The 20,469-nt window shown below is 41.1% G+C and overlaps 2 protein-coding genes across 3 annotated transcripts in view; both read left to right on the forward strand.

The window, feature by feature from the left end:
- Positions 1 to 13,730, forward strand: part of cacna1fb (calcium voltage-gated channel subunit alpha1 Fb) — a 35,656-nt gene extending 21,926 nt beyond the window's left edge. Inside the window, exons 25-50 of one of the 2 annotated variants that reach the window (XM_088409050.1) lie at positions 102 to 189; positions 299 to 406; positions 1,729 to 1,781; positions 1,881 to 2,027; positions 2,947 to 3,148; positions 3,223 to 3,381; positions 3,900 to 4,010; positions 4,085 to 4,168; positions 4,273 to 4,401; positions 5,030 to 5,095; positions 5,417 to 5,508; positions 5,587 to 5,746; positions 6,815 to 6,942; positions 7,038 to 7,134; positions 7,262 to 7,364; positions 7,428 to 7,529; positions 8,107 to 8,237; positions 8,297 to 8,428; positions 8,497 to 8,768; positions 9,108 to 9,215; positions 9,275 to 9,393; positions 9,464 to 9,576; positions 10,635 to 10,842; positions 10,906 to 10,962; positions 11,031 to 11,131; positions 12,186 to 13,730. In XM_088409050.1, coding sequence (XP_088265176.1) covers positions 102 to 189; positions 299 to 406; positions 1,729 to 1,781; positions 1,881 to 2,027; positions 2,947 to 3,148; positions 3,223 to 3,381; positions 3,900 to 4,010; positions 4,085 to 4,168; positions 4,273 to 4,401; positions 5,030 to 5,095; positions 5,417 to 5,508; positions 5,587 to 5,746; positions 6,815 to 6,942; positions 7,038 to 7,134; positions 7,262 to 7,364; positions 7,428 to 7,529; positions 8,107 to 8,237; positions 8,297 to 8,428; positions 8,497 to 8,768; positions 9,108 to 9,215; positions 9,275 to 9,393; positions 9,464 to 9,576; positions 10,635 to 10,842; positions 10,906 to 10,962; positions 11,031 to 11,131; positions 12,186 to 12,449 — 3,334 coding nt within the window. In that variant the 3' untranslated portion in view covers positions 12,450 to 13,730. Of the gene's footprint in view, positions 1 to 101; positions 190 to 298; positions 407 to 1,728; positions 1,782 to 1,880; positions 2,028 to 2,946; positions 3,149 to 3,222; positions 3,382 to 3,899; positions 4,011 to 4,084; positions 4,169 to 4,272; positions 4,402 to 5,029; positions 5,096 to 5,416; positions 5,509 to 5,586; positions 5,747 to 6,814; positions 6,943 to 7,037; positions 7,135 to 7,261; positions 7,365 to 7,427; positions 7,530 to 8,106; positions 8,238 to 8,296; positions 8,429 to 8,496; positions 8,769 to 9,107; positions 9,216 to 9,274; positions 9,394 to 9,463; positions 9,577 to 10,634; positions 10,963 to 11,030; positions 11,132 to 12,185 lie in introns of both variants that reach the window. The other variant, XM_088409049.1, reaches the window with a different exon arrangement.
- A 1,982-nt stretch (positions 13,731 to 15,712) lies between these two features.
- Positions 15,713 to 19,959, forward strand: LOC148427337 (synaptophysin-like). The gene is made up of 8 exons (XM_088407389.1): positions 15,713 to 15,795; positions 16,626 to 16,691; positions 16,766 to 16,890; positions 17,062 to 17,260; positions 17,408 to 17,599; positions 18,172 to 18,375; positions 18,973 to 19,032; positions 19,208 to 19,959. Exons 1-7 carry the CDS (start codon positions 15,778 to 15,780, stop codon positions 19,015 to 19,017), a joined length of 849 nt encoding a protein of 282 aa, XP_088263515.1. The 5' UTR covers positions 15,713 to 15,777; the 3' UTR covers positions 19,018 to 19,032; positions 19,208 to 19,959.
- Positions 19,960 to 20,469: the final 510 nt, after the last annotated feature.

Genomic DNA, 20,469 nt, shown 5'->3' on the forward strand with positions numbered 1-20,469 from the left:
AGTGAAGCAATTTGGCCAAATGTTTTTAGCTTAATACCAGCATTTTTGTGTGTGTACATGCATCTACATGTATATGTGTGTTTGTGTGTTCATATGTACAGTTCCAGTGCCATCTCAGTGGTCAAGATCCTAAGGGTTCTCCGTGTGCTCAGACCTCTGAGAGCCATCAACAGAGCCAAAGGCCTCAAGGTAAGCAAACTGACGTGTGGGTCATAGTGGCTGCCAATTCTTCTTTATGCTGTGGGAGGTTTGATGATGGAGCTTTCTTTATGTGTCTGCATGTTCGTGTGTCTCACAGCACGTGGTCCAGTGTGTGTTTGTGGCCATCAGGACCATCGGAAACATTATGATCGTCACAACGTTGCTCCAGTTCATGTTTGCTTGCATTGGAGTACAACTGTTCAAGGTGAGGGAAATCGGGATCACCAGTAATACTACTGGAACCTCAAATCCAACTCTCAATTTTAGCTCTAATCCCTGACCCAAACTTTACCCTACTCCCAATTATAATCCCACAATCATCTTCATTCTTTCAGTGCCAAACATTATCTGAAAAGGCAAGCCCTTGAGTGCCATTTCGAGCATTTAAACCACATGTGTCAAAGTCAAGGCCCGAGGTCCCGATCCGGCCCGCCACCTCACTTTTTGTTTCCCTTGAAATGCTGATTTGACTTCAGGTTTCTGACTAAAATACCAAAATTGCAACTTGTCTTTAACTTTTAAAAATTTTGGGGAAGAAAAACAAACATTTACTTATTCTCCAAATCTCTTTGAACTGTTTTTGCCGGCTTCTGATATCAAATCTTGGTAAATGTGCGATCAACACACTTAAAACGTATTTGAATTCACAGTCGTTCCGGCCCTCTGACAGAACCTATCACTACAATGCGGCCCAAAAATTTGTTTGACACCACTGATTTAAACGTATCTTTCAAGGCCGATAGAATATCACGGGAGACATTGCAGGTACCATATGAAAGTTTGAAATCAATTCATTACCTTGTAATCACCGTTTGAAAATAGGTAATATGAGTGACACCAAGCATTTTCGGACAAAAGGAGAAATTGAGCTTTTTTGTGATAAGATGTGACTTTGACGCAAATATATTTATTTAGTAGCACCTGAAACACCTCAACAGCCCTTCCCTTTGATGAAATATGAACAAAAACAACGAAACTGTGTTTTTGATGGCAAAATAACAATTTGCGTATGGATATAACTACATTTCAACAGTGCTCCATTAAAATTAAAGGGAGCGCTGGCCATGAGTGTCATCTATCTATTCATTTAAAAACAACAAAAACAAACAAAAAAAAACATAGGTGATAAGAGTTCTTGTCTCTGGCACACTATAGGCGTTTTACATGACGAAAATTCTTGTCCATGGCACTGAAAGAGTTTACTTGAGACGGGCAAGTACTGATAACAAGTATCGGTATCATGTGGAGCCTTGCCCTTTAACCTAACTCCCAATTTATGATACAAATGCTTAATCCCCAACTCAAATAATAAGATCTATCCTTGTATGAATGTATGTATGTATGTATGAACGTATGTATGTATGTATGTATGTATGTATGTATGTATGTATGTATGTATGTATGTATGTATGTATGTATGTACTGTATGTACTGTATGTATGTACTGTATGTGTGTATGTATGTATGTATTTATTTATGCACAAAACATATGTGTAACTGGTAAAAAAAAATGTGTTGTATCATCAGGGTAAATTCTATCGTTGTACCGATGAGGCCAAACACACTCCTGAACAGTGCAAGTATGTCAAACTTTCATGTGTGTGCATTTTTTTTTTTTTTTGGAACCAGGATGACATCAGACATTATTTACTTGTGTGTGTGCGTGCGTGCGTATGCAGAGGAACGTTTGTGGTCTACAAAGATGGAGATGTGAACCATCCGATGGTGCGAGAGCGAATTTGGCACAACAGTGACTTCAATTTTGACAACGTGCTGATGGGAATGATGGCACTCTTCACTGTGTCCACCTTTGAGGGCTGGCCTGCGTAAGGATGCTGTCATTGTGTGTATGTTCGTGTGTAACCGTGTGTGTGTGTGTATTAAAAGTATACTCCACCTATTGAGATAGTTACAGCAGTAAAAAATTCATATGCTGTCTATAATCAATTTAATAAATAAATACATTTAATAACTGCATTATTTTTTCTATACAATTAATACCTTCCATATGTTCAGGGCTCAGTTAACTCACAGCTCACTTGTTTTTTTGGGTTTGGTCATGTGATGTTTGTAAATTGAGCTAGCATTGGTCGTCACCTGAGCCTTGAGGACGAATCATTTTCAGCCGACAAGAAGTGGAAAAAGATGTTTCTTAATGTATTCGTAGCGCATAAAATGTAATTTTGTCATCAAATTAAACATAGACAAAATAATGTTTGGCTGCCGAAAATTTCTGGATAAGTGTGCTATTCTTTTAAAGCAGTCCTTATCGAATTGCTTTTTTCACTTTTAGACTAACATGTAAGTTGTATAAACACTGCAAAAAAAAGCAGTGAACAGTTGTATTTATATTTATTTTTCTTTTGTGAATGTTAAAATGGATAGAGTTTTAGCCATATAATTTATCTTATTTATAGTCGGCGCTTCGAGTGGGGTGAAGGCAAAAGGTTTTCTCTTTCCTCAGGGCGGCTTTGCAAAATATAATTGAGAAGCTCTGCTTTAATGTCCTCTTTTTTTCATCCCAAAATGTTTTGCGGTATTTAGGGGGAATAACATTGAAAAAAAAGCTGTGATAGTGTGTGGGCGTGTATGTGTATGTGTGAGTGCATATGTTAGTGTATGTTTGAATTTTTATACAGTGTGTGTTTGTTAATGTGAATTTGATGTTGGTATGAGCAAGTGTGCTCTGCACAGGTTCATTAGTGTTCCGCTGACCGATTAAAACTCCTCCCCACACTCCCCCAGCCTGCTATACAAGGCCATCGACGCCAACGGGGAGAACTCTGGTCCCATCTACAACTACCGTGTGGAAATTTCTATCTTCTTCATCGTCTATATCATCATCATCGCCTTCTTCATGATGAACATCTTCGTGGGTTTCGTCATCATCACATTCAGGGAGCAAGGCGAGCAGGAGTACAAAAACTGCGAACTGGACAAGAACCAGGTGAGCTCAACCTTAGCCCCCACACAGCCCGAGTGCGCCCGAGTCCCCGGCTGATGTCGCGTGTCGTCCCACAGCGCCAATGCGTCGAGTACGCTCTGAAGGCTCAGCCTCTGAAGCTCTACATCCCCAAGAACCCAGTCCAGTACAAGTTCTGGTCCATCATCAACTCCACGGCCTTCGAGTACGTCATGTTTGTGCTCATCCTGCTCAACACCGTCACGCTCGCCGTTCAGGTAAACACCTGTGGGTGGAGCTGAGAGAGAGTGGGGCTGACGGGGGTGGTTCAGGTAGACCCCCGTGGCAGAACTTTCTTTACCTTTATGCCCCCTTTCCTTCACTTTTATTGGATGACATGATTGGGTCAAGGAGAGATGAAAACGTAAGCCTGTCCTGCCAACTTTTTCTGCAAAACTATTTTGAATGGTTACTAAAGGCGACAATAAAACTCCTCTTTAATGAAACCTTCATGTGCAAAAAAATCCCTTTAGCTAAAAGTGTCTTAAAGGTTGTATCCAGGCAGCTTTCCAAATCATTTTTATAATATATATAATTATATATATAACTTACTTCCGTATTTACTCGATAGGATTGGAGAGCAAAATTTCAAAGCAAAAACAAAAATCCCAAGAGGTAAACTGAGGGGACGTGGAGCCAAAGGAAACGGCCCCATGTAGGCTGAAGGAAGGTGGGGCCAAACGGAGCAAGAGTGGGCGGAGTTATGTGTGACAAAATGTATTTTGTTGTGTTGTAGCATTACGAGCAATCTAAAACCTTCAGCCACATCATGGATATCCTCAACATGGTCTTCACTGGACTCTTCACTGTGGAGATGCTGCTCAAACTGTTAGCCCTCAGACTCAGGGTGAGATGTTTTTTTCATTGGAAGTGTTTGCATGGGAACTGCTCACCTGTGTATATGTGCATGTGTGTGCACAGCATTACTTTGTGGATGCGTGGAACTCCTTCGACGCCCTCATTGTGGTTGGCAGCGTGGTGGACATCGTGGTGACCGAGTTTAGCGTACGTAAACAATCAGCGAAAATAAGTATGTGCAGGTACGTGTAAATTGACTGTCACTCACACCGGCGTGTGTATTTGTGTGTCCGTGTGTGTTTATGCATCAGAGCGGAGAGGATAGCTCCCGAGTGTCCATCACCTTCTTCCGCCTCTTCAGAGTGATGCGATTGGTCAAGCTGCTAAGCAAAGGGGAGGGCATCCGCACTCTGCTGTGGACCTTCATTAAGTCGCTGCAGGTCCGGTTGTTATCACAAGTGTATTGGCTCTATGTTGTAGTTGTTTTTTGAACAGAATTATGTTAAACAGGCTATTATTAAATCATTACACCAAACACTACTATTACCACGTTATTACACTAATGGTTGCCACCAATTGATAGGACTTTTTTTTATTACCTCGTCATTATTTATTTACTTGGCTTATACAGTAACTGTATTACTATGTTCTACTTTTAGAGCATACGATTGTTTACCCAAGTCAGCTATGTCACTATGTTATTACACCAATCAAAACTACTGTGTAAATACAAATCACAACTAAGTGTTTCATGGTTAAGCATGATTGCTATGCATTGTATTACCTCAGTGATCACTACTTTGCCAGGCAGGTTCTTACTAGAGAAAGGAAAATGAAGCCTCATGAACATTTTTTTTTTTTTTTATCAGTCCACTAGGTGGTGTTAACACATCATTGCAATGGAATTAGACCTTTGGATAGTACTTTATGTACCACTATTTATTTATAAAGGTTATTAACTATCTCACTTTTATATAATACTTAACAAAAAAAACCCCAATCTCCCTACTTAAAAAGGCTCTCATACAAATGCCATGCATTTCTTTAACGTGTCTTGTTTCCTCACAGGCGTTGCCGTACGTCGCTTTGCTCATCGCCATGATCTTTTTCATCTACGCCGTCATCGGCATGCAGGTGACAGTACTTTGAGGAGTAACAAGTCTTAGTGTTTCTAGCCATTTGTCATCATATTGAGAAGTTTCCTGGTCTGCTTGCTCTGGCGGCATTTCGCTTCCTTGTCAAGCCACTAAAGGAATCTTTTCACACAGCTATCAGCTAACAAATCATCCGGGAATTATTTGAAGGGCCAACGCTAGTGTAGTCCATTGCTAACATGGCGCCTTTATAAACAGAAATGCTCGTCAAGGAAAAAAAAAATGACGATTTACAAATGGGCAAGGGTTTGCAGAGGAAATTAAACATGTCATGTGACTTGTGCACATGTGTCTCCAACAGACGTTTGGGAAGATCGCCATGCAGGATCACACACAGATCAACAGGAACAACAACTTCCAGACTTTTCCTCAGGCCGTCCTCCTCCTCTTCAGGTCTGAATTTTCATCACTTCTTATTAAGCCTCTTAACTGGAAATGACGTGTGTATGTATAAACGTGTGTGTGTTGTAGGTGTGCAACAGGTGAGGCATGGCAGGAGATCATGCTGGCCAGCCTCCCCGGAAAACGCTGTGATCCCGAGTCCGACTACGAGCCAGGAGAAGAGTTCAGCTGTGGCAGCAACTTTGCTATCGTTTACTTCATCAGCTTCTTCATGTTGTGCGCATTTCTGGTTTGTGCGCACAGAACACACACACACACACCTACCACTATGCATCAAGTCACCCCTACTTTGTTACATAGGTTATCACTTTGTTATTAGACATATAAATGATTTTTTTTTTGCCACACAAATCGCAATACATAATCACAGGTTTAATAAAGTGTTGTTTCTTATGTTATTACACCAGTAGTTGCTACCTGATTACAAAGGTCACACCTACTTTGCCGTATTGCAATGTTACTACACTAGTAGATATGACTTTTTTTTTTTTTACAGGTGACGGATATGATAAAAGCACACACATACACAACTAGACAAGTCACTACGATGTTGTTAAATGGGTAATTACTATGTTGCTATGAAATTATGCACAACTTGTTTATTTAATCGAAATTATCACAGCTTTGTTACATGGTGAAATTACTTTAATGAATGCTAAAACAGGAGTAGGGGTATCCCCTATGGTACATGAAAGTTCATGGGGATGCTAATTTTAATTACCAGTGATGCAATTTTAACGACTGAATAGTGGTGACTTATGAAAAAAAAACTTTCTAAAGGTATAGTACCACAGTAATGCTCTGTTAACTAGTTGTGAGATGTAAAAAGATCCTATTACAACATAGGAGAATTTAGTAACCACATTACAAAATAGGTAACGGTCTAATGATGTGGTAGAATATTAATCACTTTTTTGGCAGGATGGTAGATGTAATAAGCTATGTAACTTAGTTGTGACTTTAAAATATAACTTTTATTGGTGCAATGATATGTAATATATATAATAACCCATTTTACCAGGTGGTGGTGTTGACTTGGATAAAAATGTGTATGTTCTGGTGGATGAACATTGTTCAATATTTATAATATTCAATCAGTTGTGTAACTAAATAGTGGTGGCTTAATTTTAAAAAAAAGTCCCATCTGTTGGTGGCACCTACTGGTGTAAGAACATAGTAACTACATGTTAAGTAGTGGTGAACTGTAAAAAACAATATTGACTAGAACAATGAAGCACTGTTCTAGTGTATTAGAGGGTTACGGTTACATATGAAAATATTGCATATTTGTCCACAGATCATTAACTTGTTTGTTGCCGTTATCATGGACAACTTTGACTACCTTACGCGCGATTGGTCCATCCTGGGTCCACATCACTTAGATGAGTTCAAGCGGATCTGGTCAGAATACGATCCGGAGGCCAAGTATGACCACTACGAGATGTAAATGTATTCATGACAGCGTTGAAGCAAGATTACAGCATGTCGGAATCATCCATTTCTGTCTTGATGCAACTTAGGGGTCGCATTAAACATTTGGATGTGGTGGCTCTACTTCGGAGGATACAACCTCCTCTTGGCTTTGGAAAACTGTGTCCTCACAGAGTCGCCTGTAAGGTAATTAAAGCTTGCATACAAGTAGCTTTTGTGTCATATAAAGTCGAACATGTACGCCTGAAGACAAACCTCGCTTCCTGCTTGCACGACTCTTCCCTCTTTCTATGTTGACGTTGCTGTTTGTTAGCGTCTGGTGGCGATGAACATGCCTCTGAACGCCGACGGCATGGTGACCTTCAACGCCACGCTTTTTGCGTTGGTTCGCACGGCGCTGAAGATCAAGACCGAAGGTACGACAAGCGTTGCGGTCAGCATAGCTGTCTTTTGATGAGCTCTCTTTGTGCTGTTGCTAGGCAACCCAGATCAGGAGAACGAGGAGCTTAGGGGGATCATTAAGAAGATCTGGAAAAGAATGAAACCGAAACTTTTGGATGAAGTTATTCCCCCACATGAAGGTACAAAATATGATTGTTAATATTGGCATTATCGTATATACATATACAGTATATATATATATATATATATATATATATATATATATATATATATATATATATATATATATATATATATATATATATATATATATATATATATATGGGAGGGTGCAGAGTCCTTTACGAGTTCTACACCAGCCTATATGGAGCACTTGAGCGCTGCTCGCTCGAGGCTAAATTTATGCAAGACACAGCTATAACAAAGCCAGAGCCATCGGTACGCCATATAGCATATGCCATATGTCAATATCAATTGTTAGCGTTGTCATGTCATTCGTTACCCGTGGATTCCTCATACTGTGTTGCGTCTCCGCTGCGCTGCGATTGAAAATATTTTTTCTAACATGTACAATGATCCAGTGCCTCGAGCATTTTTTGAACCCAGTTACTCAATTTCACTCTTGACTCGTTTTAGCCCCACCGCAACTTTGTAACATACTGTAGATCGGAATGTACTATATCAATAAGGCAAGCAAATTCCACAGAACATTGCTGCAGAGCAGTACCAATCTTTGTCTGGTGTTGTCTGCTTCAGAGGAGGAAGTGACAGTTGGGAAGTTTTATGCCACCTTCCTGATCCAAGATTACTTCCGCAAGTTCCGCAAGAGGAAGGAGCGAGGAGGTCTGAGTGTGGAGACGGATGCTACCAACCCGTCAGCTGTACAGGTCTGTCAATCAGTCATCAGTCATAAAACGGGCGCTTATTGACATCTGTGTTTTTGCAGCTGTGTAAAGCAGGTCTTAAGACTCTGCAGGATCTCGGTCCGGAGATGCGTCTGGCCCTCAATGAAGACCTGGAGGAGGAAGAGGAGGAGGAGGAAGAAGCGGAAGAGGAGGACATGATGGATGAGGAAGAGGTGGGCCTCCCTCTTTTCCCCCAACACACGCACTCACACACACACTCATTTACTCCCCACCTTTGTAGATGGACACAGTAGGAGCACACAAAGACCGACGAGGATCCATTGCGCCCATGGGTCCGGGCGGAGTCATGAGTGACGGCAGCGTGGTGAACGGCGGTCTGATACATCGGGTCGGCTCTCTGGGCAAAATATCTAATGGCGGCGATTATGACGCTCACATCTCCAGGCGAGACAATCTAAGGTCATCTGTCAATCATCATCACCGCCGGCCCTCAATCAGGAATGGCCTTCTAGATCACCCCCACAAGAGGCCATCACATTACAAACATGGACGGTAGGAAATAATGACTGTTGAAAAAAAAAAATAAAAATCACAAATATGGAAGATTATGATAAACTATGGATATTATGTTCAACTATGGGAACTACAAACATGCAAACTTGTATGAATGATATATAAAGCAGCTAGATTCTGCTGCTTTATTCATATTCCACATAGACAATAATAATTAGCATTCCATTTTGAGACTAATCAGGGCATGAGGAACATCTTGTAAAGGGAATTTAGGGGCTTACTTCCCTTTTCACCTGCAGACATAGGGTTATGAAATAAACTACAAACATGGAGGAAGGTTCTGGAATCTAAAAAGATTTAACATGCTTCAACTGACAGGAGGGACTTGAGGGACAGGCACTGGAGAAACGGAGACATGGACGTACCCAGAGATTCACGTTATTACACAAGAGAAGATGACGCAGACAGTATTACCTCCACAGAAAGGTACACACACACACGCACACACGCACGTGCGCTTATTTACTACACGTGTGTTTTCCTAGATATTACCCCGATGACCCTCGGCACCATGATGGCCACGCCCCCTACAGTCACTATGGTAACGGCTACGGCGAGGGACGGAGGACAACGCGCAGGCGTCTTCTCCCGGCCACGCCCACAGGTGAGCTGTGACCAATGACAACATCTGTGTGACACCATCCAAGATGGCTGACAGCGGAGTTGATTGCCAGGTCGCAAGCCGTCTTTCAACATTCAATGTCTGAGACGTCAGGGCAGCAGTGACGACTTGCCCTTGCCGGGAACGTATCACCCTAATTCTCCTCCACGTCGCTCCCACACTCAGGTAAACGCATAACAAAAACTTAAGAGTAAATAACATACGTACTCAAACAATAATACCAGTGCACAAACAAATACAACACACACTCACTAATACACTACACACAGTCAGACACATTCACACAACCTAACATCCACAAATATGCAGACACGATTCCACACAATACATTATCAAATACACAGGTACATACACATAAATATAAATAAAATACTTTGTACATGCGCATGCATATACAATATGAAAACATACAGTGTACATTCACATAACTAGTCACTCACATAAACAGTCAAACGCTAACACAAAACTCACACAGACACACTTATATGTAAACACACATGCACACTGACACAGGTACATGAACATATTCATACTCATACACACTAATACACAAATGTATTGGCACATGCGCACACATGCAAAAATACACACAAAAAAAGACTAACAAAGTGGTTCTCAAATGGGTGCACCCCTGGGGGAACTCTCTGCACTTCAGAGAGAACATAAGATTTTAACAGCAAATCTAAGGTAAAGCAGATACATTTTTTTTCTTTTCAAATGATCTCAGTCAATGCCAGGGACGTATTTTCACGTTTTTGAAGAGTCCAGATACTCAATCCCAGATACTTAAGTATCGATTTAATATTAAATTATCTGGAATTTAATGTCTGGACTCTTAAAAAAACGTGAAACTACGTCCCTGGCATTGAATGAGTTTAGGAAATCAATTGGAACATGAAGCAATTTATTTTTAAAGAGACTGCTTTGCAAAAAATTTTATGCAATATTCTGACAAACAAGCCAAAAACTGAACACATGTTACATTATCTATCTTTTGGAGTGTATGAACAAAATACACCAAGAGATACCACTTCCGAAACAGTTCCGCGTTCCAGTTCCGAAACGTCATAAAACAGACGCAGATGGCTCAGCACTCTTTTCTAGGTTTGTATTTTTTTTCATTCAAAAATCCTTTGCACCGATCAGGGGGCGCTTGACTGAAAAAAATATTTTGAAAAAAGGTTTGAGAACCACCGCTAAACACCGGTTCCTTTCTCCTGCAGACGTACAGCAGTTACGAGTGTCCTCCGTCATCCGGTCGCTCCTCTGCGGCGTCCTCCGCTTCTTGGGCCAATCCGTGTCCTCGCCGCGGTCGCCTCTTGTACGCTCCTCTCATCCTGGTGGAGGAGGAGGGCGGTCCGTCGTGGGAGCGAGCAGGAGAAGGAGGACGGGGAGGAGGCCGAGAGGACAAGCTGACGGGAACGGGAAGAGGTGAGAGACGTTTGGTCAGCTCAGCGCCGGCCGGTCGCTCATCAGCTGTTGCGTTTCCACCAGCGGGCGTCAGCTTGACAGGAGCGGCGCCGAGTCCCGCTTGGTACGGCGGCCCAGGAGGTGAGCCGACGCCAAATGAGCACGACGTATCGCCGATCGGCATTTGACCTGTCCTTTATGTTTTGCAGCCCCGCCCCCATACAGAGCTTACACCACCCTCAGAGTTCCCTCTCAGCTCGGCGCTCCGTTTGGCGAGAAACGAGGCTCGGCCGACAGCCTGGTTGAGGCGGTGAGACCTCAGACCGTCAGTCGTTACTAATTGATCAAAGCCCGTCAAGACAGTCTTGACTGATTAAACGAATTCGATCAGGCCTGCCACGTTGAAATAAGTGCATCAGGCATAACTAATCAAAGGAAGTCCATCAGATATGACTAATGAGAAGAAGGGTTAGTCATATAAATTGATCGGACGTGACCAAGGAATTAATCGGGCATGTCAAATTGAAGGAAGTCGATCAGACATAACTAATAGAAAGAAGTGAATCAAACACGACTAATTTGCAGACGTTCTACTGGCATGACTATCAGAATAAGGTGATCAGGCATGGCTAATCAAAGCAAGGCCATCAGACGTGACTAATTGACATCAGATATGGCGAATCAGAAGTTGCACAAATATCTTGAAATCGTAAAAAATCCATAAAACATGGCTCCTTTGAAAAAACGTTATTCAGGTATGTATAATCAGAAGAAGTTGCACAGACATGTCTATCCAAATAAGTACATAAGCTATTGCTGATTGGAAAAAAAAAAAGAAAAAACAGAAACAACTACTAATACCAGGAAGTACATCATACATTTTTACATCACAAAGGTTTTTCAGACATGACTAATCAAAGGAAAATTTTCAGGCATTGAAAGTAGTCGATCTGACGTGACTCATCCAAATTGATCAAAGGTCCGAGGCGGACGTATGAGCATGACTATCAAATGAGATTGATCAGGCATGAACAATTACAAAGAAATTCACAAGGCATGTCTAATTGAAGTATAAGTTGTACAAGCTTGATTGCCAAACTAAATTGATCAGGCATGACTAATCAAATGAAGTCCATCAGACATGACTATTTGAAAAAAGGTCAATCAAACATGGCTAATTTGTGCATGTTGTACAGGCATGGCTATTAAATTATGATGATCAGGCATGACAAATCAAAGGAAGTTCATCAAACATAACTAATTGAAATCTTTAATACAAGAATCTTTATACATTAGTATTCATAGGAAGTTTATTTGCCATGATTACTGAGCTCAAAGGTGATGATGACCTTTCCCCTGGGCAGGTTCTCATCTCTGAAGGTCTCGGCCTTTACGCACGCGATCCCAAATTTGTGGCGTTTGCAAAGCGGGAGATCGCGGATGCGTGTCACATGACCGTGGACGAGATGGAATCGGCCGCCAGCGACCTGCTGGGGTCCGCCAGCCACGATTTTCTCAACGCCGCCGGCGCGGATCCCGCTGCGCTCTATAGCGACGAGGAGCCGACGAGGACGGGCCGAGAGGAAGAGGAGCTGGCGGACGAGATGAGCTGCGTGACGTCATTTTGATGGACGGATGCTCACGGCCAGAGAGACCGCTGAGGCGGGACGTCGGCAAAGCGCCGCAGGAAGTAAAATCTCAAGAAAGGAAGTAACCCAGAATGGAGCGTTGATGTGCAGCTTGAACTCTGGCGTCAAGCTAAAACTTGCCCATTGGGCAGCATCACCGAACCTTTTTGGGTGTTTACAAATAACAACTGCACAAGAAAAAACTTTCAATTGAGTGTTGGGTGCTATCCGTTAGCATTGCCCAGTCAGCTGCATACTAGCATGCTAGCTGTACAGTTACAAAACAATGACTCATTTCTCCCCCTTTTGATAGTTTGGACGTTTTAAAGCCTTCCATCAAACATAAATCTTTTGTTTTTATTTTCACCTCACATAATACAATCGTTATTTTAGTGCATATTAGCAAGCTAAATGCTAATCGCTAAAGACAGGAGCCGTCCAAATGGATTCCTAGCCGACTTTCAACATACAAGCGCTCATTGGGCTGCCATGTTGTGCAAAGTGCGTTTCAAAATTGACTTTTTTGACGGCATCACTTTTATTAGCTATTTGCTAACGCACGTTAAAGGATTCACGTGTGGAATACCTAGCAGCTAAAAAAAACTTTTCTACTTTTTCACACCTCTCATTGCTATTGCTAGCTTTGTTGCATCTGCTGGATGAGTCATCTCTTGACTAATAAGAGAACTTTGTACATTAAAACGATATTGATAATCACTTAATCGAAATGATCATGAGCGCCGAGAAAGAAGTTGATCAGGCAGTCAAGATGACTAACCAGCGGAAGGTGATCAGACATGAAAAACTTGGATCAGACTTGAGCAATCAAAGGATCATGACTAATAGTAAAAGCCAAATGTATAACTAGTTTTGCTTGGAGAGTGCATTTCAACAATGCAACAATTTTTGTACTTTTTTTAGATAGCTGCGCTGTGTCTGATGAATGAGCTACTTCTAGTTTGCATAGAAGAAAGACACATGGAAGCTATTGCCACTTGTCTGGCGCCCTCGCGAGGAGACTTTTGCGGATGCGTGATTTTTATATCCTTGCAGCTACTGCTGGGTAGATTTTTGTTTAGATCTCATTTTTGCGTTAGACATCGGTTCATTTGTTGTTGTTTTTTTTCTGTGATACTGCTGACTGACCAAATGCATTCCTCATGTCTGCTCATGTTATTCCTCACAGTCGACTTGAAGGGCTCACACAAAATTCCCTCTTAATTTTTCAAGTCACGTGACCAAGTCAACCGTGCGTACCTCAAATAAAAACATGAAAACAAATGTGTGTTCAATCATCACTCAAGACTTCAACTCTCTCACTCACACGCACGCACACACACACACACAGATATATATATATATATATATATATATATATATATATATATATATATATATATATATATATATATATATATATATATATATATATATATACACACACATATATATATATATATATATATATATATATATATATATATATATATATATATATATATATATATATATATATATATATATATATATATATATATATATATATATATATATATATACACAGTGGCTTGCGAAACTGTTTGGCCCCCTTGAACTTTGTGACCTTTTGCCACATTTCAGGCTTCAAACATAAAGATATAAAACTGTAATTTCTTGTGAAGAATCAACAACAAGTGGGACAAAATCATGAAGTGGAACACACTTTATTGGATATTTTAAACTTTTTTAACAAATAAAAAATGAAAAATTGGGCGTGCAAAATCATTCAGCCCCATTGAGTTAATACTTTGTAGCGCCACCTTTTGCTGCAATTACAGCTGCAAGTCGCTTGGGGTATGTCTCTATCAGTTTTGCACATGGAGAAACAGATATTTTTGCCCATTCCTTCTTGCAAAACAGCTCGAGCTCAATGAAGTTGGATGGAGAGCGTTTGTGAAAAGCAGTTTTCAGTTCTTTACACAGATTCTCAATTGGATTGAGGTCTGGACTTTGACTTGGCCATTCTAACGCCTTGATATGTTTTTTGGTGAACCATTCCATTGTAGCTTTTGCTTTATGTTTTGGATCAATATATATATATATATATATATATATATATATATATATATATATATATATATATATATATATATATATATATATATATATATATATATATATATATATATATATACTGGTGCTTCGCTATCAACAATCCACAAATGGAAGGGGCTCGCCCTCAGTGGCCATGCTTTCCTCTCCAATTTGCCCCAGCACAAATGTGCCATCAGTTGCAGGCACTCCTTACAGACCTATAAGAGAGGTGCAGAAGTTGCTTAGTATTAACAGTAACTGCAGCACCAGCACACTCACCTCTCTTCTCTTTATTGAATTCTCTCTTTTCTTGCCCCCCCCCCCCCTTCACTATTAACAATCCACAAATGGAGTGGAAGACTACCAGACCTTAATAGAGTGGTTTACAGCAGAAAAGACGGAATATGCCATATGGGGGGGGTGATGACCCTTGCTAAAGTTGTTTCTTTGTTTCCAGCATGCAGAAATGAACATAGCCATCCCTTGTCGGATTCTCTCTTCATATAATTCTCTTTTCTCTCTCTCTCTCTTCTTGCCCCCCCCCCCTTCCCCAAGGGGGATGACCCCTTGCTAAAGTTGTTTCTTTGTTTCCAGCATGCAGAAATGAACATGAGAATCTCTTCGTTGGATTCTCTTTTCTAATGATTTCATTGAAGAGAAGAGAAATTGGATGGTTATGTTCATTTTTAATTCGTTTGCAGTTGTTTTTTATTCGTTAGTCTTCTTCATTCCCGTTATGCTCGCGTTCTGCCGGTTGAAGCGCCTTTGCCCCTGTACCGATATGCCTTGCCGAGCATTGCTTAGTTCAAAAAGAGAATGGAAAATTGCATTCATTTTAATGAAATATGTATATCGTGCTTTTCCCAGGCTTACCTGGACAACAATATGCCATACAAGGGGATTTTTTTTTTTTTTTTTTACCGTGGAGACAGAAAACAATATAAAAACACTACGGCGAAATCAACGTATTCAAATGAGGCAGGTTTTGCAGTGGCACAAATGTCGCTTATGCACTGTTTTGTCATTTTCATTAGACAGCAAGTGGAAAAAACACATTAAAAAGTCATATTTAAAAAATGTTGGTGCTTAAAAGTCCTGAAATTCTCTAGTGATGCGCATATTTATTGTTGTCATGGGTTATAACAAAATAAGAGTACACAGGAAACGCGTAAGCCCCTCCCTCGCCTGTCTCATCCTTACAGTATCCTCCCCCCTCTTGGTCCATCTGGTATCTCGCTCGTACACATCCAGCATCATGGACGTCGTCAATCAGGTAAAAACAAACAAACTAAGAAACAAAAAATACTATTTTTCTCTACACTTCTTAGCTCCGAAAAATGTGGATTTTTTTTGTGGCCTTCGCATCCTCTGCTCGACGTCTATGCGCGCGTTTTTTGCGTGTGCACGATCAAACCACCCGCGCGCGTCCACGTTAGCGACGCACATTATAATGAAAACATGCGCGTGCGTGCGGTTGTACGAACACGACACATGATGTGACGTCATCGGGTTATTCTCGAACGTGTTCGTGAAGAAATGTCTATGTTGGCCGGAGGGGAACAAAAATACTTCTGCTGCTGCTGATGATGATGATGATAAAGAAGCACCCCCTCCTGTGTGGTTTGTGTCACGTGTTGTTCACCTCTCGTGCTGACGTCACCGTGTCGTGTCCTCAAAATAACGGCTAATTGAAGAGTGGCCGCTAGGACGCGCTGTGAGTAGCAAACAAATTAATTCTCGACTATCAGATCCCTGTGATATTTAAGGGATATCATATGATCAAAAGGTTACACAAATACATTCTGTAGCTGTGGTTGATGTGTGTTTTTGAAATATCTTAATCGGATAACAGGCAATAATTTGACGCCCCAGGCAACATATGCCTTCCATAAATTTTGCCCAACTTTTGTCTACACCTCAGCTCACTTTTATATCCTTTGCACCTTATGGGCAGAAAATGCAGCAAACTACTGCTTTTGTCTAAATGAATTGCCTTACCTCACTTCATCATTATTCTTCATCACCCGAATGTTATCAGATGACACCAAAGTAGTACTTTTTGCATGTTTTCATGAAATAACAAAGGGTTGATATATCCTCCAGCTGGTGGCCCAAGGTCAGTTCAGGGTGCTGAAGGTTCCTCTGGGCTTTATCAAGATCCTACAGTGGGTCAGTTAACACCACACACATTTGCCATATGTGTTGATTGCACCATTTTTCACAATTAAGAAATGTTTCCCCAGTTTTTCTCCATCTTGGCCTTCTCCACATGCGGAAGCTATTCGGGAATGCTGCGCATGTCCGTGGAATGCAAAAACCGCACGGAGAGTGATTTGAGCATCGAGGTGGAATTCGAATATCCTTTCAGGTCAGGAACATGGTTCAAAGCTCCAAAAAGTTTAATTTTCAGGTTACGACCCCTTGAATGTACAGTAAACATCAATACTATTGCTTCATCTAAAGTTAGTTGTATTAATGGTAAACAATGCTAATCATATTAAAGGTAATGCTAACGGTAAATAAACGTTGAACCTCTCAGGTTGCATCACGAGTACTTTGACGCTCCCACCTGTACGGGTGGCAACACGGAACGTCTCTTCCTTGTGGGTGACTACTCCTCCTCGGCGGAATTCTTTGTCACCATCGGAGTCTTCTCCTTCTTGTATGCCATGGCAGCACTCAGCGTCTACGTTTTCTTCTTTGACAAGTACAAGGAAAACAACAAGGGTCCAGTGCTTGTGAGTGCACCAATTCCTAATAGTAAAAAAGTTACTGTGGCATGGATGACGGCCTTGGCTGGTCTGGAAACATTTTGAAAGTGAACACAGACGATGTGATGTGACTGGCGTGCGCTTTTACATATTTGTCTTGGTGCTGCCACGCAGGACCTCGGCGTGAGCGCCGTGTTCGCTTTCATGTGGCTGGTGAGCTCTGCGGCGTGGGCCAAGGGTTTGTCTGATGTCAAGACGGCCACCGACCCGGACCAGGTCATCACTTTAATCACCGCCTGCGAGTCAGAGGAAAACCGATGCCGCGAAGTTCACGACCCAGTGATGTCTGGACTCAACACGTCTGTGGTGAGCAAACGTTGTGTGGTGATGGCTAACAGCCATTAATGACAGCTCAAGATTGGCAATGACTGCCAACAACATTAGTTACTTCTATTGACTGCTAGCAAGCGCCAGTGACCAATGGCCGCTAAAAACACATAACAATCCCTAGTGACTACTAAATACTGCTACTTTGGGACACCATCCGTCCCCCCACGCCAGTTAGTGACCAACAAAAACTGCAGCCACTGACTAACTACAACAAGAGATAACAACCACTAGCAACAGAGGGTTACTGCGCGTAACTGCTAAACCTAGCTAAGGACCGCTATTAATTGTAAAAGCCCACTAAGAGGCCAACAGAGACCACTTATAGTTGCTCATCACCAGTAACAATACATAGTGACTGCTAAAACTGTTAACCATATCGAACAACCTCTAAAGACAGTTGAGGATCGTGAACGGAAGCTATCACTAAATAACAACTAATAGTTGCCAATGATCACTAACAACCACGAGTGATTGTTAATAGCAGGTGACAACCGCAAGCCACAACTGACAAAAAAAAATCTCCACCGCCCTCATCTGCGTGGGTGCAGGCCTTCGGCTTCATCAATCTGGTCCTGTGGGTGGGAAACCTGTGGTTCGTCTTCAAGGAGACGGGGATCATCGCCCCTTTCATGAGAGCTCCGCCCACTCAGGAAAAACCCCCCACCACTGCACCAGGCGCCTATGAGCAGGATCCCTATGCCAGCAACCAGGGGGGCTACCAGCCTGACTACAACCAGCAGAGTTACAACCAGGTGAGCTACAGATTTCTAGAACCTTCGTAAGGCCTATGTTCATAAACCCACAGATTATGGCAGCGCCATTGTTTTGTCACGATCCCTTTTCGTTTCTATTTAGCAAGCTAATAGTTTGAGCCATGTCTATGTCAATCACACTGTTGTCATAGCGATTCACACAATAAGTAAATAAAAAAGGAATGGACCGTTTACTTTGAAATTCATGTTTGCTGCATACCGGAACTGCTTCCTGCTTAGATCTGAGAATCATTGGAAATGCTGTCAGACCGCAGTGAGCTCAGAAGTTCTGCAGGAGCTTTTTTGAATGTACGACAGCCAAGTATGTTGTGCCAAATTATTTTCGGTTTCATGTAAAAAGTTTTGCATAAGGCAAACAAATGCTTGCATTCAACGCTCGAAAGCGAGAACTATACTCGCTCATTCAGTTTTCTGGAGGTGCGTTCAGTGACCAGTCACAGTGGACAACATCTCATACATCAAAAGAAATACTAATTCAATACACCAAACCGAAATGACTTGTCCATGAGTAAACTTCGGAGGGTACGTGGAAACATTTGATCATTTATTTGACATGTTCCATGGTGCTAATTGCAGGACGCAGAGCAAGGAATGCCTACCTCCTTCTCCAATCAAATGTGAGCTGATGCAAAGTTGGTAAGTTATACGGGTTGGCAGATATAATTGTGATCAAATTCAAAATTGTACAATTGTACAACCTTTTTACTGTTGTAACGAATTATAAGATGAATTTGGTACTTAGTCATTTAACGAGCAAGCCTTCTTTAGCAATGATCCCACATCTTTGTTATTGTTTTGTGTTTTTCTGCAGGAAGCATCAGGATCGAATGCCCGCCTACAGCTTGCCCAAAATGCATTTCACCTGAAATGTTTATGAGGGGCTCTTCTGCAGTTTTTATGTTTATGTTAATCAATCAGATAAAAAAGGAAAAAAAAAATAACATAGGAGGTCAAACATATGCAAAGGAAATATTTTGGTTGAGATGAATGCTTTTGTCACTCACACACACATCCACACACACACACTGAAGGCTTAAGTGTGAAATGTGCAGACCGCCACTGATATATACATATATAGCTACACGGTAATGCAGATCAACCAAGCTACACCATGTTGCTTGGTTGAGCTGCATAGCGCTGCCTCCCATCCATTCCATCCAATCACAGGGCGGATACATGTCATGTTCAACGAAAGGCCTTCTAGCTGGCCTTACTGTCGCCAACTCACGATCTGATTCGCTATCGCAACTATCTATTAACTACAGTATATGGGCCCGTTTATTTACAGTGCTCAGACACCCGCACTGTTGATTATGAAGGCCTCGAGATCATACAGTCTGGCGACAAAAGTTAGCTGAATTCTGATTGGATAAAAACTCAAACCTAAAACTACAACACTGGAATTAACTTAACCCAATGGATATAACATCACATGAAGAGAAGAGAAGATTTGTATAAATATATTTAGGAAAAATACATTTACAATGAAATTGACTTCTCTCATAACTATGTATGTTAGTTTAACTATAACTATGTATGTATGTTTATATATATATATATATATATATATATATATATATATATATATATATATATATATATATATATATATATATATATATATATATATATATATATATATATATATATATATATATATATATATATATATATAAAGAAGGTATGTGAACTCTTTGGAATATGTCAGTCAGTCTGTATATCTAGATCACAGTACTATTCAATAGTGTGGGCAAAGCTCATGAACCACCCTTGATATTTTTATGTTCCTCTGGATTGTACTCATGGTGTAAAGATGCCGTGGAAATTTAATGGCCCGCCAATGCACCACCGTTTAATACATCCAATCCTGTGACTGGTTGGCTGACTCGACTCGGATTTTCCTATGGAAAATTCGTTAGCCTTGCGTTTTCGCATGCTTTCTCAACAATACAATGGTGAACCATGGTGTGTCCAACAATAAACATTGTTTTTTATATTAGTTTAAGCAGGCTGCTTGTTTTGATGGATGCATTTTTGAAATGCAAAAATCCATGTCATTCCAAAGGGTTCACA

Source organism: Hippichthys cyanospilos, chromosome 2 (genome assembly GCF_059441005.1).
Source record: "Hippichthys cyanospilos isolate Australia breed blue-spotted pipefish chromosome 2, RoL_Hcya_1.0, whole genome shotgun sequence".
In the NCBI taxonomy this organism is placed as follows: domain Eukaryota; kingdom Metazoa; phylum Chordata; class Actinopteri; order Syngnathiformes; family Syngnathidae; genus Hippichthys; species Hippichthys cyanospilos.

What these genes read in the sequence shown, in the direction of transcription:
- LOC148427337 (XM_088407389.1), top strand. An exon ending in TTATCAAGATCCTACAGTGG is followed by an intron (nt 16,692 to 16,765) that starts GTCAGTTAACAC and finishes ATGTTTCCCCAG; the next exon opens with TTTTTCTCCATCTTGGCCTT. An exon ending in ACAACAAGGGTCCAGTGCTT is followed by an intron (nt 17,261 to 17,407) that starts GTGAGTGCACCA and finishes GCTGCCACGCAG; the next exon opens with GACCTCGGCGTGAGCGCCGT.